The sequence below is a fragment of the Moschus berezovskii genome, chromosome 22 (genome assembly GCF_049115385.1).
Source record: "Moschus berezovskii isolate FMDL1 chromosome 22, NW_MosBer_1.0, whole genome shotgun sequence".
In the NCBI taxonomy this organism is placed as follows: Eukaryota; Metazoa; Chordata; class Mammalia; order Artiodactyla; family Moschidae; genus Moschus; species Moschus berezovskii.
The window spans coordinates 19763387-19780214 of record NC_142481.1 but is presented as its reverse complement, the minus strand read 5'-3'; the positions used below and the strand labels follow the sequence as shown (position 1 = coordinate 19780214).

At 43.3% G+C, this 16828-nt stretch overlaps 1 protein-coding gene across 1 annotated transcript in view; it reads left to right on the top strand.

The window, feature by feature from the left end:
* The window catches only part of GPATCH1 (G-patch domain containing 1), a 54990-nt gene extending 39613 nt beyond the window's left edge, over positions 1–15377 (top strand). The window contains exons 16-20 of the mRNA XM_055412320.2: positions 3869–4085; positions 6954–7061; positions 8827–8924; positions 9936–10081; positions 15209–15377. Of these exons, the coding sequence (XP_055268295.2) occupies positions 3869–4085; positions 6954–7061; positions 8827–8924; positions 9936–10081; positions 15209–15239 (600 nt within the window). The 3' untranslated portion in view covers positions 15240–15377. The remainder of the gene's footprint in view (positions 1–3868; positions 4086–6953; positions 7062–8826; positions 8925–9935; positions 10082–15208) is intronic.
* Positions 15378–16828: the final 1451 nt, after the last annotated feature.

Genomic DNA, 16828 nt, shown 5'->3' with positions numbered 1-16828 from the left:
TGCCCTTTAAGTCCTCTAGTCAGAAAGCCGGGGATTTTGTTTCCTTGCTCTGCCTTGCACTTCCCGTTGACTTTTTCTGTCTGGACTCAAGTGGCAGGAGGGCAGGCTGGGGAAGACAGCAGTGAAATTCACTCCAGACTGTTAGAACCACAGCTCCTATGGTCAGAAAAAATGGTCCCCCTCCTTTTGAACCCAGCAGCAGCAGCCATCCCCTATGCCACCATGGATTTGGAACCATGCCATTTGGGGTTTAATGGTATAAAACCCAGGGGTTCTGACTCTGCGATATGGTCATTGGGTTAGAAAGCCTTCTAGATTTTCTCAAATCATGTTGCGATAGTATTTAGATAATTTTGGCCGAAATGTCTTGGTTCTTGCTTTTTAAGTTATCAGCTTGTGACCCTAGGAGGGTCTCTTCCCCTTTCTGAGTTACTTAATTTCTTTCTCTGAATCACCACAATTGTGAATGTGCACACTTTTGTTGGAAGGTGGGGGTGGTGGTGGTTAGGGAGCTTTGTAGATATAGTTGTTGTGTGTTTGGTGTATGTTGTTATTGTTTAGTTTCAGTACAGCTCCTATTATATTCTGGAAAAAATATAAACAAGAAAATCATCTTCTGTGGCTATCTAAGTGTAGAATGTCTTAAATACTCATGTACATTTAATAATGTGCATATTTGCTCAGTTGCTCAATCGTGTTCGACTCTTTGTGACCCCATGGACTATACCCCACCAGGCTCCTCTGTCCATGGCATTTTCCAGGCAAGAATTCTGGAATAGGTTGCCATTTCCTACCCCAAGGGACGTTTAATAATACAGACACTATTAAAGGTCAGGACTGTCTGCAAACACTATGTCATTCAGTAATCGTCCATGCATGTGACTTTGGTGTCTGTGGTTTGTCATAAAAATATCAAATACATGACTTTTATAGGGAACTGTGGCTATGATTTCCTGTGCTTCAGCTGTTAACCTCTCTTCTGACATTTTTATAACTTTGAAAAGTTTAAAACAATCTTGAAAGTTTAGATACAGTGTAGATAATTTTTTTCCTGAGCCACTTGAGTATAAATTGCCAGCCGGATGCCCCATCACACCCACATTTTCTTTTAAAGAAGGGCATTCTGTTTTTACGTATTTATTTGGCCTCATCGGGCCTTAGTTGCGGCTGACAGGATCTGTGTTTCATCACGTGGGATCTTTCATTGCGGTGCCCGACTCTCTAGTTGTGGCTCTCAGGCTTAGTTGTCCGGCGGCATGTGAGGTCTTAGTTCTCTGACCAGGAATCAAACCCTTGTCCCCTGTATTTCAAGGATTCTTAACCATTGGACCACTGGGGAAGTCCCAAGAAGGGCGTTCTCTTATATAACCACGGTACATCCGTCAAAATCATCAAGTTAACACTGATGCGTTACTACTGCCCAGTCTTCCAACCTGTTCGAGATCCACTAGCTGTCCTTTACAGCACGAGTGCAGCCTGGCATCACTGCTGCATTGAGCTGTCGCGATTCTCTAGTCTCCCTCATTCTTGGAACAGTTCCTCAGTCTTTCCTCGACTCTCATGATCTTGATACTTTTGAAGATTGCAGGCCGGTGGTTTGTTGAATAGCCCTCAGTTTGGGCTCATCTTGCCTTTCCTTAGGACTCGATCCGCGCCTGCATTTGCAGCAGGAACACGTCAGAAGGGGCGCTGCTGTGGTCTCAGTGTGTCCTGCCAAAGTGGCACATGGTGTTGGTTTGTCCTGTTCCTGATTCTCACTTTGATTACTCAATTAAGGTGGTGACTGCCAGACTTCTCCACTATGAAGTTAGTCTTTTCCCTTTTGTAGTTAAGTACACTTATTTATTTTTTTTGCTTTGTTTTTAATACAAATTTAAGAGCTCTGAAATATATAAATACCCTGTCTCTCATCAAATTATTTCTATCACTGTGGACCCATGGTTTCCTATTTTATCCAAAGGGATGATTGAGTACTGTCATTTTTTTTGACCGCACTGTGTGGCATGTGGGATCTTAGTTCCCTGACCAGGGATTGAACCCATGCTTCCTGCGGTGGAAGCGTGGAGTCTTAACCACTGGACTGCCAGGGAAGCCCCAACTTATTTTAGTGCTCCAGCTGTCCTGGTTTGTTTAGTTGAAGCCCTTTCAGTTTGGCTCCTGTGTGCCGCTGGTACGTCCCTCTTACGCTATGAGCATGTCCTCACTTTCTGGGCACAGTGAGATGTCCTAAGCTCCTCTATATATCTCACCCCCAATTCTAGAGTCAGTCCTTACTCCACGGTGCCCTGGTTATTTTTAGTGGACAATGATATCCTTAATTTTTTTCTATGGGAAAGGATTTTACACAGTCTTGTATTGTTTCCTTCGCGTATTTATAATTCTGCTTCAGAAATTGGAGGTGGTGTGGGACATGGGAGGGACTACTGGCTGAGAACGAGCGCTCTGCCAGGTAGAGTCCAGGTCCCCCGGGCATCTAGCACATGTGTGTATGTATGGCACGTGCGTTGTTGACAGAGCCTCTTGTCGTTCCTGACCTACACTCTCCAGTGGTAAAACGGAAGGGCTGAAGTGGATCCTGATCTCAGCCGCTCTTGAGGCTGCTGTTCACACTTAGCACTTTAGATCGCCCCGTGTCTATCTGGTGATAAGCTGTTGGGATGTGGGAACCATGCCTTCTTCATACCTTTGTCCCTGTTTATAGGCTGGAGTATGTACAAAGCCACTAGCCTGGCCCTCCATCCTGAGGCTGCTTTTCGGCAGGGTGAGCTGTGACTGCAGAGGAGGGCTCCAGGACCACTGTCAGTGTGTTCCTTGCACTCTCCCCATTGTGTGGATGTTCAGTCACTTGGTCACGTCCAGCTCTTTGTGACTCCTGGACTGCAGCACGCCAGGCTTCCCTGTCCCTCACTATCTCTTGGAGTTCGCTCAAACTTGTCCATGGAGTCAGTGATGCCATCCAACCATCTCATCCTCTATCACCCGCTTCTCCTCCAGTCCTCAGTCTTTCCCAGCATCGGGGTCTTTTTCCAGTGAGTTGGCTCTTCAAGTCAGGTGGCCAAACTCCTGAAGCTTCAGCCTCAACATCAGTCCTTCCAATGAATATTCAGGGTTGATTTCCTTTAGGATTTACTGGTTTGGTCTTGCTGTCCAAGTGTGGAGGTCCCCAGTTTTCAACACCTTTTAATGAGTACACTGTCTTCACTACCTTTCATGTTTGGACCTCTAAATGCTCAGATAGACATTTAAAATTTTATTCATTTATTTATTTTTGGCTGTGCTGGGTCTTCGTTGCTGTACGACGGCTTTCTCTAGTTGCAGCAGCAGGGGCTGCTACTTGTTGCGGTGCCCAAGCTTCTCCCTGCGGTGGCTTCTCTTGTTGCGGAGCACGGCCTCTGGGGCACGTGGGCTTAGTAGTTGTGGCTCACAGACTTAGTTCCTCCTCAGCATGTGGGATCTTCCCAGACCAGGGATCGAACCGGTGTCTGTTGCATTGCAAGGTGGATTCCTAACCACTGGACCACCACAGAAGCCTCAGATAGACTTTTGAAAACAGGACAGAGGTGCTGTGCTAGTCCCTGCTGCCTTTTTCTGGGTCCTTTGCAATTCTGATTAATGACCTATTTCCATGAGCGGTTTCAGTTGCTTCTACCAGTCAGCGTGGTCTACAGGTATTGAATCAGAAAAATACCAGAAGATGATATAATATGTGAGTGATCATTGTTTAGTTAGCAAATGTGTGGATATGGAGACTCACACACATGAGTATAAACATAAGTACCTGTGTGTGTGCGTGTGCCATGTTCTAGAATGTGTAGCTCTTTTCATCCTTGCCTATTCACCTCTGATTCTTATTTCACTGTTAATACAGGTGGTAAATAAAGATGTGGATTCACAGACCGAAGGAGAGGATAGCCGCCCATCCATGGACTTATTCAAAGCCATCTTTGCCAGCTCCTCTGATGAGAAGTCTTCATCCTCTGAGGATGAGCAAGGTGACAGTGAGGATGATCAGGAGGGTCACAGGGAGGCTGACTTCAAAAGTTCCCAAGAGACTGACTTAGTTGAAGCATCATCTGTGGCACAAGGTATGTCAAATATTTCAGACTTTGGAATCTGAAAAAGAAAACAATGGTGTCTATAGAGAAGCTGCTTCTTCATTTGGTATCAATTTTTAAGCAGGATAATTAGCAACTGATGATATTATTAAGTTTTATGTTTTTTTAAATTAAAACAAGTTTTATTTAAGTATAGTTAATTTATAATATTATGTTTTGGGTATATGACATAGTGATTCAAAAAAGTTTTATAGGTTATACTCCATTTAAAGGTGTGCTAAAATTTTGGCTCTATACCTGCTGTACAATATATCCTTGTAGCTTTTTTGCTGTTGTTGTAGTGCCTTGCAGCTCACTGGATCTTAGTTTCCTGACCAGGGACCAAACCCGTACTCTCGGCAGAAAAGTGCGGAGTTCTCACCACTGGATCGCCAGGGAATACCCTGTAGCTTACTAATTTTATGCATAGTAGTTTGTATCACCGGATCCCCTACCTTTCTCTGGCCCCTGTCTCCTTACCTCTCCCCACTGGTAAACACTAGACTGTTTTCTGCGTGTGTGAGTCTGTTTCTGTTCTGTTGTATTCATTCATTCGTTTTATTTTTTATATTCCCATGTAAGTGATAATGTACTCTGTTTGTCTTTCTCTGTCTGAATTATTTCACTATGCATAATACCTTCCAGGTCCATCCATGTTGTTGCAAATAGCAAACTTTTCTTTTTTATGGCCGAATAATATTCCTGTGCACACGTGTGTGTGTGTGTGTGTGTGTGTGTGTGTGTACACCGTATCTTCTTTATCCATTCACCTGTTGATGGATACTTAAGTAGCTTATATATCTTGGCTATTATAAATAATGCTGCTGTGAACATTCGGGTAGATGTATCTTTTCAAAATAGAGTTGTTGTGTTTTTTTTTTCTGGAAATACGATCAAGAGTGGGATTGCTGGATCATATGATAATGCTGTTTAGTTTTTTGAGGAATCTCTGTATTACTTTTCACAGTGGCTGCACCAATTTACACTCCTACCAGCAATGCACAAGAATTCTTTTCTCTGCATCCTCACCAACATTTGTTATTTGTGGTCTTTTTGATGGTAGGCATTCTGACAAGTGTAAGGTGATATCGTGTATTTTTTTTTTCATCATGTGTTGATTTGCGTTCCTCTGCTGATTAGTGATGTTGAACATCTTTTCATATGCCTGTTGGCCATCTGTATGTCTTCTTTGAAAATGTCTCTTCAGGTCTTATGCCCATTTTTTAATTGGGTTGTTTACTTTAAAAAATTTTTTGATGTTGAGTTGTATGAGCCGTTTAAATATTTTGGTTATTAACCCTTTATCAGTCATGTCATTTGCAAATATTTGTTCCGTTCAGTTGTCTTTTCATTGTGTTGATGGTTTTCTTTGCCATGCAAAAGCTTTGTAGTTTAATTAGGTCTTATTTGTTTACTTTTGCTTTCCTTAGTAGACAGATCCAAAAATGTTTATATGATTTATAGAATGGCAACCCACTCCAGTATTCTTGCCTGAAGAATCCCATGGACAGAGGAGAGCCTGGTGGGCTACAGTCCATGGGGTCACAAAGAGTAAGATGTGACTGAGCGACTTTCACTCACTCACTCATTCATAATCTTTTGTATTTTTCATTGAGATGGAGCAGAGTTCTTTTTCTTTTCTCCTCTCTGGCATAAATCTATGGTATATCTTTAGAATGGCTTTGTTTGATAATATTGATTTTCCTGTGTGTGCTAGTTGAGAATTAAATTTTTTTCATGTGGTTGATGACACAATGCCAGGATTAGTGGGAAACATTTGGTCATCACATGCACAGGGGTTCCTCTGCTTTCTCCTCTGTAGGGCAGATTGTGTGCTCCGGCTCACCCGTCAGATGGGCATTGCCCGGCACATAAGTAGCACTTGGTAGATGGTGTCTGTTCTCACTATAATGAGTCTGATGCTTGCTTAGTAGCCTGTTCTACCTGTTCTGTTTACCCCAGCCAGGGGTTCTGGCATAGGAATGGAGGCCATCTGCAAGGGTGGGAGACTTTTCAGATGCTTGGGTGGGTGGACAGAATTTCCCATCTCAGTCTTAGAGTGTTCTTCTTGCCCTTGTCAGCCTGTGGTGGACTGAGGTATAATTTTTAAGGGCCTTTAACTAAAAAGTTATGTAGAGATATAAGATACTGTTTGTTCGTAGGTGACCGCAAATGTCAGCCTATTTCTTTCTTTCTTCCATGAAAAAAAGGCAGCTTATTTTTTTAATTACACAATTATACATTACTTGAAAAGTTAAAAAATTTAGAAATGTAGAAAGCTTAAGTCTCTTGGAATCCCCCTTTCCCAGAGATAACCACCAACACTTCGATACATATTTTTCTAGACTTGTCCCATCTTTCTCTCTTATCTCTGAAAACCAAATCATCTGTTCTTTAAAAATGAGATTATTAGTGTGAACATGATAATTTGTTCATATTCAGTTTTTCTGCTCTGACAATTGAGTGATGTGAAGCCTTCTGAGCTGGGACATAGTCTGATATCCTGTTTATTTCTAAGTCTTTATTCTCCTGAGATGGCCCTCCCTCAAGGATGTATTTCAACCTTTTAGGTCTCAGGTGATGTGAGTGTGTACTACAAGCACCCTCGCCACCTCGGGGGTACAGCCACTGGGGCACCTGGTTGCAGGTGTCCTTGGGTGACCGACATCTCAGCTCACATGTCCATGAGGTCAGAGGTCGGGCCTGCATGTTCTCTCTGTATCCTCAGCATTTGGCGTGAGCTGGTTAAGTGGGGTACTGAAGAAAAGCACATGTTATCTGGTGAAACTAAGACAGTTTCAGACTCGAGTACATTGATGTTTGGCATGTGTATGTAATTAATACCCTGATGTTTTTCAGCTAGCGAGCCAGCACCCCAGGAGCCTGCACCATTCTTCCCAATTCAGAAGATGCAGATAGATGAAAGAGAGGAGTTCGGCCCACGGCTGCCCCCAGTCTTCTGTCCCAGTGAGTCGAGAGTGCTTTGCGTCATCTGTTTGCATGGACACCAGAGTCTCCCCCTAAGATAGGACAACTCTAATCACATCGTTCCACCCATCAACATAATCCAGCACGGGGCTGCCCAAATATATCCATTTCTTCCTTGCTTATCTGTTCTCAGCCACACTTGGAGAATCAATGCTTCCACCTTGTACCTAAATGATAGTAGTTGCTCTTCAGTCTCAGACACCTTCAGTTTTTTTGAAAAAAAAAAAAAACAAAAAACAACCTTTTTAACAGAAGTGTCCTGAGTATCTCAAATTTTGCCACTTATAGAAATTTTTTAAAAAATTAAAAATCTAGGACACAAAGATGGAACAGGGATTGTAGAGAGAAGGATATTCTGAGACATTTTTAATCCTTTGGCTAATGTAGCAAAAAATAAATAAAACTAATCCTTTCAGCAGTAAATACAGCTCATCCTCCTCCCCCAGTGTCTGTTGGCAACTTCTGTTCGTTGCCAGCTTAGATTGACTTCTCACATTAAAATGTTTATACTGGTTTATCATCTCTTTGAAAGCTGGGTTAACACACATCTGATAATAGGGCCCAGATGTATAAATGACATAAAATTCTATTACCTACTTTATAGTTTCCTGTAGTGCCCACTTACACATATCGGTTTGGTTAATTAACCCAGCCTTCAAAGAAATGATAGAAAGCAGAGAGGAGTAAAAGGTGTGAGGTTTTGAAAAATTGTGGTGAATGTATTTCTCATCTCAATAGTTGTTCAGATCTTTAGTTTAAAATACGTGTGTCAGTACCTGAAAGCTAAGTTACTTATGGCTGTTTCCCAGTACAGCCCTTGATATCCTTGTAATAGTTAATAACATAATTTGGTCTATGAGTTATTTTCCAAAATCTAGCATTAAAAAGAATAGTTTGGGGAGGTCAAATTTGGAAATATCTGACCAAAATATAATACTAGAAAGTTGCAGATATCCGTTAACCTGGTTTGAAAAATAAACTGTATTTGTGAAATACCTTGGAGCTTTTTTTAGGTAGATAAAAGTTGATTTAATGTCTTACAGTGTTTCTATTCTAGATAGTTTTCTGCTGGTTTGATGACTGGAAGTTCATGAAAACGTTTCGGTCAGAATTTGAGCTCATGTAACTTGTTTAGTCATTTTTAATGATCACGTACATTATGTTCTTTTGCTGCTAATTTTTTAGTGTTTCCAGTTATAAGATGAACTCATATGAAATGTGCTTTTGGCAAGGGAGGAGGCTTTCAGAGGGGCTGGCAGTTATGGCTTCGGGGTTCATGTTTATGGTCCCTTCTGATCCTCTCTATGTCCCTGAGGGGACAGGGATTCTTGTTTTCCCCTTTTTTCAGATGGGAAAACAGACTTGGGGAGGTTTAACAACATGTCAAAGATCACAGAGCTGGTGACAGAGCCAGATGCAGATTCTGATCCGTCTTTGAGTTTACCCAAGGATGTTAAATTACAGAAAGCTTGTAGGCATTCTGGTCTGACTTTATCTTCATCTGGCAGATAAGGCTGTGGCCAAACACCAGTTGGATCGAACAGGTCTTAGGTTGAGGTTTCTGGCAGTTTCTAAATATAGAGCTACAGTGTGACACGCTAATCTGCTTGTTTACCCGTGAGGTAGGGCTGGAGTTCTGCCTTAATGGTAAACATTCTATCTGCGTCATTACTGAATTCAGTAATTTAGTCTTTTTTCCCCCATGGTGCCTCTAGTTCACGTCTTTATTACGTCTGTGTTTCAGATGCACGTCAAAAACTTGAGGCACCTCTCAAAGAGAAACATAAAAAGAACAAAGAAAAACACAAGACCAAGAAAGAGCATAGACGGAAGAAAGAGAAGGTGAGTAACTTCCGGGTGTGTGGCGTCAGATGCCCCAGCCTCCCGGAGTGACCCAGGAATGGGGCCACAGGTCTCTCACTGACTTGACTGAATATCAATTCAGTGTAGCCCCTTGATTTTCAAACACACTTCGTTTTTCTTTCAGACAGAATATTTTAATTTATTCAGTTGTACTTAAATTTTTTTTTTAATTCACAAACATTAAAAAGCAGGAAATAAGGACATTTGATATCTTACAGTTGGGAATTCCTTGGCGGTCCAGTGGTTAGGACTCAGCACTTTCACTGCAGGGACCTGGGTTCTCTCCCTGGTCAAGGACCTAAGGTCCCACAAGTTATGCAGTCTAAAATAAATAAATATCTTAGAGTAATGGTTGAGTATTAAGTAATAAAACAGTTAATTACTAACTTTAATAAAACCATTGTTTAAATAATTAAATAATAAGAACATTTAATATTGATTATTATTCAATATAAAAAGAAGGCATTAGTTTGACTATTTCTCAACTACTTTGTCGTCACTACAAATAGAGACTTGGGTCTGTAGCTTGTCGTTTGACATGATGGACACTTGAAGAACACCGTTGACATCCCTTACCTCGACATCGGTATCTTCTCTTGCATTATGGTGCAGCCATTTAATTTAGTTAACGTTAGTGCTGGGCTCCCACAGTGGTCTGGGCAGTAGGAAAACTGATTAGAAACAGCTCCACTTTTAGCTCCCAGAAAACAGGATTCTCGAGCATGGAAGATAACAGAGTTCTCCTGGAATGAAAGGAAAGGAACTGGTGCTGACAGGTTTGAAAACCAAACTCTCTTCTTTCTCAACGGCCTATGTGCTGTTCTCTAACCTTCTCCAGTTTTTTCTTCCTGCTTAACCACTGGACCACGAGGTAAGGCCCCTTCGCTTTTGTTTTTGAATGACTCCAGCAACCAAATGCCTCATTAGCCTGTAATTGTGCTGAATAAGGGATGGAAACACCCATTTGTTCTTCTTTTTTTTTTTTTTCAGAAAAAGAAACACCGGAAGCGCAAACACAAAGGCAAGCAAAAGAATAAAAAACCAGAGAGAAGTAGTAGTTCTGAGAGTGCAGACAGCAGCGACAGCCAGAGTGAAGACGGGCCCACAGACCTGTCACCCCAGGAGCTGCTGAGACGGTAGGCACTTCAGACGCTGATCAAGCCTCGCCATGGTTGCTTAGAGGCAAATGTCAGGAATGATATATTTGTGTATTGACTCCGCTTTTTATCAAGTTAACTTTTAATTGCATAAATAATATGTAAATCTATTATTGTTGTGAAAATTCAAATCTTATAGGTAAAACTGTGACCAGTTCCCCAAATCTCTCTTCTCTCCACAGTCCCCTCTGTTGTCAGTTGCTTTGTAACTTTGAAGACTTTTTTACACAACTACACACATACACGCACACACAGGTACACACACATGTTGTTTCACATTTTTAACATAAATCTATAGGCATAAACATTTAGAAGGAATAAATACCACCAAACTGTTGTCAAAAGTGGCTCTATCCATTTGAATTGTGAAAGTACCTTGTTGTTACATCAGCTACAAGCAGCATGGAGATGTTTGCCAGCCTGATGGATTAAGAATGGCATGTCATCTTCATTGTGTTTCCTGGATCAATAATGAGGCCGAGTATCCTTTGCTTTGTGTCTCAGCGTTTGCTGTGGGCTCCTTTGTGAATAGCAAGACTCTTGAGAGTCCCTTGTACTGCAAGCAGATCCAACCAGTCCATTCTAAAGGAGATCAATCCTGGGTGTTGATTGGAAGGACTGATGCTAAAGCTGAAACTGCAATACTTTGGCCACCTCATGTGACGAGTTGACTCACTGGAAAAGACTCTGATGCTGGGAAGGGTTGGGGGCGGGAGGAGAAGGGGACGACGGAGAATGAGATGGCTGGATGGCATCACCAACTCTATGGACATGAGTTTGAGTGAACTCCAGGAGTTGGTGATGGACAGGGAGGCCTGGCGTGCTGTGATTCATGGGGTCGCGGAGAGTCGGACACGACTGAGCAACTGAACTGAACTGAAACATTCCACAATGTTCTGTCCTCTGTTAGATTGTTTTTCTGGTTTTTAGGTACTGTTCTACTGATTTTTAGGAATTATTATTAAAAAAATTTAAAACAATTTTTTCTGGCCCACACTGTGAGGCATGCAGGTAGTATCTTAGTTCCCTGTTCAGTTCAGTTCAGCTCAGTTCAGTTGCTCAGTCGTGTCCGACTCTCTGTGACCCCATGGATTGCAGCACACCAGGCCACATTGTCCATCACTAACTCCCGGAGTTTACTCAAACTCATGTCCATTGAGTTGGTGACGCCATCCAACCATCTCATCCTCTGTTGTCCCCTTCTCCTCCCGCCTTCAATCTTTCCCAGCATCAGGGTCTTTTCAAATGAGTCAATTCTTCACATCAGGAGTTTCAGCTTCAGCATCAGTCCTTCCAATGAATATTCAGGAGTGATTTCCTTTAGGATGGACTGGTTGGATCTCCTTGCAGTCCAAAGGACTCTCAAGAGTCTTCTCCAGCACCACAGTTCAAAAGCATCAGTTCTCTGGCGCTCAGCTTTCTTTATAGTCCAACTCTCACATCCATACATGACCACAGGAAAAACCATAGCTTTGACTAGACGGACCTTTGTTGGCAAAGTAATGTCTCTGCTTTTTAATATGCTGTCTAGGTTAGTCATAACTTTTCTTCCAAGGAGCAAGCATCTTTTAATTTCATGGCTGCAGTCACCATCTGCAATGATTTTAGAGCCCCCAAAATAAAGTCTGCCACTGTTTTCACTGTTTCCCCATCTATTTCCCATGAAGTGATGGGACCGGATGCCATGATCTTAGTTTTCTGAATGTTGAACTTGAAGCCAATTTTTTCACTCTCCTCTTTCACTTTCATCAAGAGACTCTTTAGTTGTTCTTCACTTTCTGCCTAAGGGTGGTGTCATCTGCATATCTGAGGTTATTGATATTTCTCTTGTCAATCTTGATTCCAGCTTGTGCTTCATCCAGTCCAGCATTTCTCGTGATGTACTCTGCATATAAGTTAAATAAGCAGGGTGACAGTATATAGCCTTGACATACTCCTTACTCTTTTCCTGATTTGGAACCAGTCTGTTGTTCCATGTCCAGTTCTAACTGTTGCTTCTTGACCTGCATACAGATTTCTCAGGAGGCAGGTCAGGTGGTCTGATATTAGCAAACCCATGACCCTTGCAGTGGAAGCAGAGAGTCTTAACCACTGGACCGCCAGAGAAGTATCCCCCTAACCCTTTTTTTCTTTTAGCATTTAAAAATTTATAAAAACTTTTTTAGAAACTAAAAAATAATTCTGGATAGTCATCCTTTGTGTCCTAGAGTGTTACCTATTATATGACTTTTGTTGAATAGAAGCTTTAATTTTTGGTACACTCAATTTTACTAGTTGTTTTTTTTTTTTTTTGGCAGTGGTGGTGTGTTTTACATTTTGTCTTTTAAAGGCCTTCCCTAATGTAAGATTTTGTATATGTATGTAGACTGTCCTCATGCTTTTTCAGTTTTGTTTTCATTTGTTTATTTGAGTTGTTTCATTTTCCTTTTTTTGTGAACAGAGTAGTATAGGCATCCAACTTAACTTTCTCCAGATAGAGGCCAGTTGTAAATATTAATGAGATTGAGTAAATGAGCTGTGATTTAAAAGAACCCCTGAATCCCAGTGGCTCAGCCAGTGAAGCATAAATGGGATTGAGCCAGTTACTCAGGATCCCAGTAGGAGGGGAATGGATTGGAAGATGGTTCTGGAGGTTGTTATGGCCCTGCCCGCACGTCCTGGCTTCTCTTCCCTTCCAGCCCATAGCCCAGGGCAGCTCGATGACCCTGCTGTCCTCCACAGGACTGGGTAGGGGAAGTCCAGCTGTGGGCCCAGGATGAAGAGAGACGAAACAGGCTTCTCTTGTTGTGGAGTATGGGTTCTGGGAGCATGGGCTCAGTAGCCATGGTTCCCAACCTCTAGAGCACAGGCTAAGTAGTTGTGGTATACGGGCTTAGTTGCTCCGAGGCGTGTGGGATCTTCCTGGACCAGGGGTCGAACTGGTGTCCCCTGCAAGGCAGATCTTAACCACTGGACCAGCAGGGAAGCCCGTCCACTCTGTTTTAATTCCTATGGCCTTATAGTTATTTTGCTATCTGGAAAGACAAGTGCCAGCCCCATGTTCCTTTTCATTTATGTCTTCCCAGTAGACAGGACATTCTCATGGTTCAAAAACACAAAGATATGAGCATTTCAGTTTAATCCAGAGCCCCCCTGAAGCAGCTCTGCTGTCTCATGTCTCCCTTTTCTCAAGGCACGTGCCAGTGCTGATTTGATGGGCCAGGCACTGTGAAGCACCCACATGGGTGTGGGCTCCTTTAAGACCCTCACACCCTGTGACTCGTGTCCCCTCAGTTCATTGGCAGGGAAAGCAAGGCCCAGAGAGGCTGTTACCAACACCTGATATCATCACCCTTGACTGTTTGGGGCCACGTAATGAGTCATTCCTGCAGAGAGGCACTTGCACACAGGGAGGCCCCTTGATGTCCATCTAGAGGGTGTGGTGGAGTGTGCCGAGCATAGCAGTCAGAAAACATGGGCTGCTTGCTGACTGGCATCTGAAACTTAACAATAAGAGGCCAAAAGCTACAGAATAGTGTATACAGCTGGTGCTATCATCCTCACTCCTTTGGATTTCCCTGTGTACACCTGTATGTACATCTTTGCAGAGAAGAGGACTGGAGGGATTCTTATACTCCTGAGAGCCCTTGTCCCTGAGGCAGGGCCTGGGATGGGGGGAGGGCAGGGGCAGAGGTGTGAGGTGTGTTTAAATATTACTCTCTGGTTGTGAAAGGTATAGTTTCCATAGTCCCTCAACCCTAAGCCTCCTAGACTCTCTGCAGAGAGAGTCTGTCCATCTTTTGTGCCTCTCTCCACTGTGTGTGTTACCTGTCTGCATCTGTCTCCTGCAAGGGGCGCTTTTGTTTTTCCATTTACTTTTTTGTTTATTTGGCTGTGTTGGGTCTTAGTTGCAGCATGCCGGATCTTTTGTTGCAGCACATGGACTCTCTGGTTGTGGCACAGGGGCTTCGTTGCTCTGCAGCATGTGGGATCTTAGTTCCTGGACCCAGGGATGGAACCCACATCCCCTGCCTTACAAGGCCGGTTCTTAACCACTGGACCACCAGGGAAGTTCCTCCTGCAAGAAGCATTTTGAGGGTCACAGCCACATAGGTCTTACTTGCATCGCCAGCACCTGGCTGAGGTCTCACTCTTGTCAAGGGCCCCTGATGCTTTTCTTCAGTGATGGTACGGCCTAGTTCTAGATGGCATTGCAGTCTGCCACCCCGTCTCCCCCAACCCCATCCTCTCCCCAGGAGACACTGATCTGCGTCTTGTCCCTCTCAGTTAGCTTTGCCCATTCTAGAATTTCACAGACCTGGAGTCATACAGTGGAGTACCCTCTTTGTGCACTCACATCTTAAGCTCATCGTTGCATGCATTCTCACTACCTGAATTTACCTAGATCAGGGACTAAACCAGCACTCCAGAAACCCCCGCTCACTTACGATCCCCACTCCTAGCCCCAGAGGCAGCCATTCTGTCATCACTGATTACTCTTGTTTTTGAGATTTATTTAAGGGACCTGTATACTAGGAGCTCTTGCATCTGGCCTGTGGGATTCCTCCGTACTGTCCTAGTAACAACTGGTTCGTCCTCATTGCTGTGGAGTATTCCTTAATAGGATACACCACAGAGTGTTCTTCTATCCTGTTGTTGGGGGCCTTTGGTGTTCCAGTTTGGGGCTGTAGAGCAAGGATATAGAGTCAGGGTGACCCAGCTCTGCTTGGTAAGTTAGAGCTGCCGTGAACATTCTTGTGTGCTCAAAGCTGAGTTTAAGACTGGCAGCTCAGGAGCTTTTGGCCCCAGAGCAAGCATGGTTTTTTGTTTTTTTAGTTCCTTCCCAAGGGTCATACATGAGATAGGTAAGTGAAACCAGGATTAGAACTTGTTTTTATAAATGGGTCTTAACATAAGAGGTGGAGTGAGTCTCTCTGTGTGTTTTGGGGGGAACAGAATCTTAAGAGTGCACATTAAATGCTGCTTTCTTTCATGGTGTGGGTCACTCTCTGTATTTTGTGCCACTTTGACTCAGGGAAAGGCCTGGTGTTTTCATATTCCTCCCCTGCTGAACCATCTAGTTTTTCTGTTTGTATCTAACTCTCTCTCTTTTATTTCCTCTTCCAGGCTGAAGCGTCTTCCACTAAGGAGGCAGTAATTGAATTCTGCCCCTGCCTGTCCCAATACCAGATCTCCTCCAGAATGGAAGTTCATTGATCACTCAGTTAATACATTGTACAGATTGTATTTATATGTAAATTCATGCTGTGAAATAAATTTTTTTTTTAAACCTTGACATTTCAAAGCCTGCCTTGGAAGTTTGCTGAAATTGATTTCTATTTTTAATTTCTGTTAGTGTCAGAGGAAGAAATTCAGACTGTACAGTTTAATTAAAATGGCATTTTTCTATTTTCTTCTTGATTTTTCATTCCCTGAAACTTTTAAAAAAGAAATGAAAAGTGAAGGCTTTTCTCTGGTTTTGTGGTGAAGAAAGCTAGGTTCAGATAAGGACAGTCTGACTTACTTAAGGAATCATGTGGGAGCAGGGTGGTCTCTTTCCCATTCTTGTTGTTTTCCTGGGGGGGTGGTTCCTTCCCTCCCATGGTTGGTGCTGGGAGCCAGGAGCCCAGTGGGCGGCACAGCCCCAGGATCCGGGCAGGTGGCCTCAGCCTCTTGAGGGAGAAGCCACCGAAGTATCTGAGGAAGGCTGGAAGAGTGGAAGAGTGTGTGCCCACATCTGGGATCACACAGGCTCCAGGTGTTTTCACTGTAGCCCTGGGTCCCTGCTCTGAGGCCATCTCATCTGCCCTGATGAGACTTTGGGAAAAGGAAAGTGCAGCGGACTTCCCTGGCCATCCAGTGGTTAAGACTTAGCCTTCCAATACAAGGGGGTGTGGGTTTGATTCCTGGGCATGGAGCCAAAATCCCACATACCTCACGACCAGAAAACATTAAAAAGAAAAAGCAGTATTGTAACAAGTTCAATAAAGACTGTAAAATAATGGTCCATGTTAAAAACAAACAAACAACTTAGAACAGAGAAGGGGGTACTTCCTTCCTGGTCCAGTGGTTGAGAATCTGCCTTCCAATGCAGAAGACATGGGTTCGATCCCTGATCAGGGAACTAAGATCCCACATACTGTGGGGCTACTAAGATCTGATGCAGCCAAAACTAGCAAAGTAAATATGTTTTTTTAAATTAAAAAGTAGAGTGAAGAGGTTTTTTTCCATTATCAAAGTAACATCATAGAATGATCAGAACAATTGTAAAAAATGAAAAAAAAAAAGGCAATTCTTCTACACCCCAGAGATGACGACCCTTGCTCTTTTGTTCTAATTTCACACAGTCATTTTCTAGCACTGAGTCTGCTCCAGGCCGAGTGGTGACATTTTGTTCTTTGGTTTTTCACTAGCGTCATGACAGATACTTCCTTCATGCCCTTATATATTGTGTGTGCCCACCCTTGCCAGCTGCGTCTTAATTTATCCAGGGTACATTCTATAACGTATGGGTCATTACTGTTGTGGAACGTGAAGTGGGTTGGCCAGGAGCCCCTGCAAACGGTTTCACACATTTGGCATCATTCCTCTTGCGCCCGGAAACTCGAAGCCCATTTTCCTGGGAGTAACCCATGCTGCGGGGCGAGAGGAGGCAGTGAGATCGCCGGGCTCACGGAGGGCGCGTGGGGCCCAAGGTGGGGGCGGGGGCGCGTGGCGCCGCCGTTCGTGGCCAGGCCGGGCTCCGAG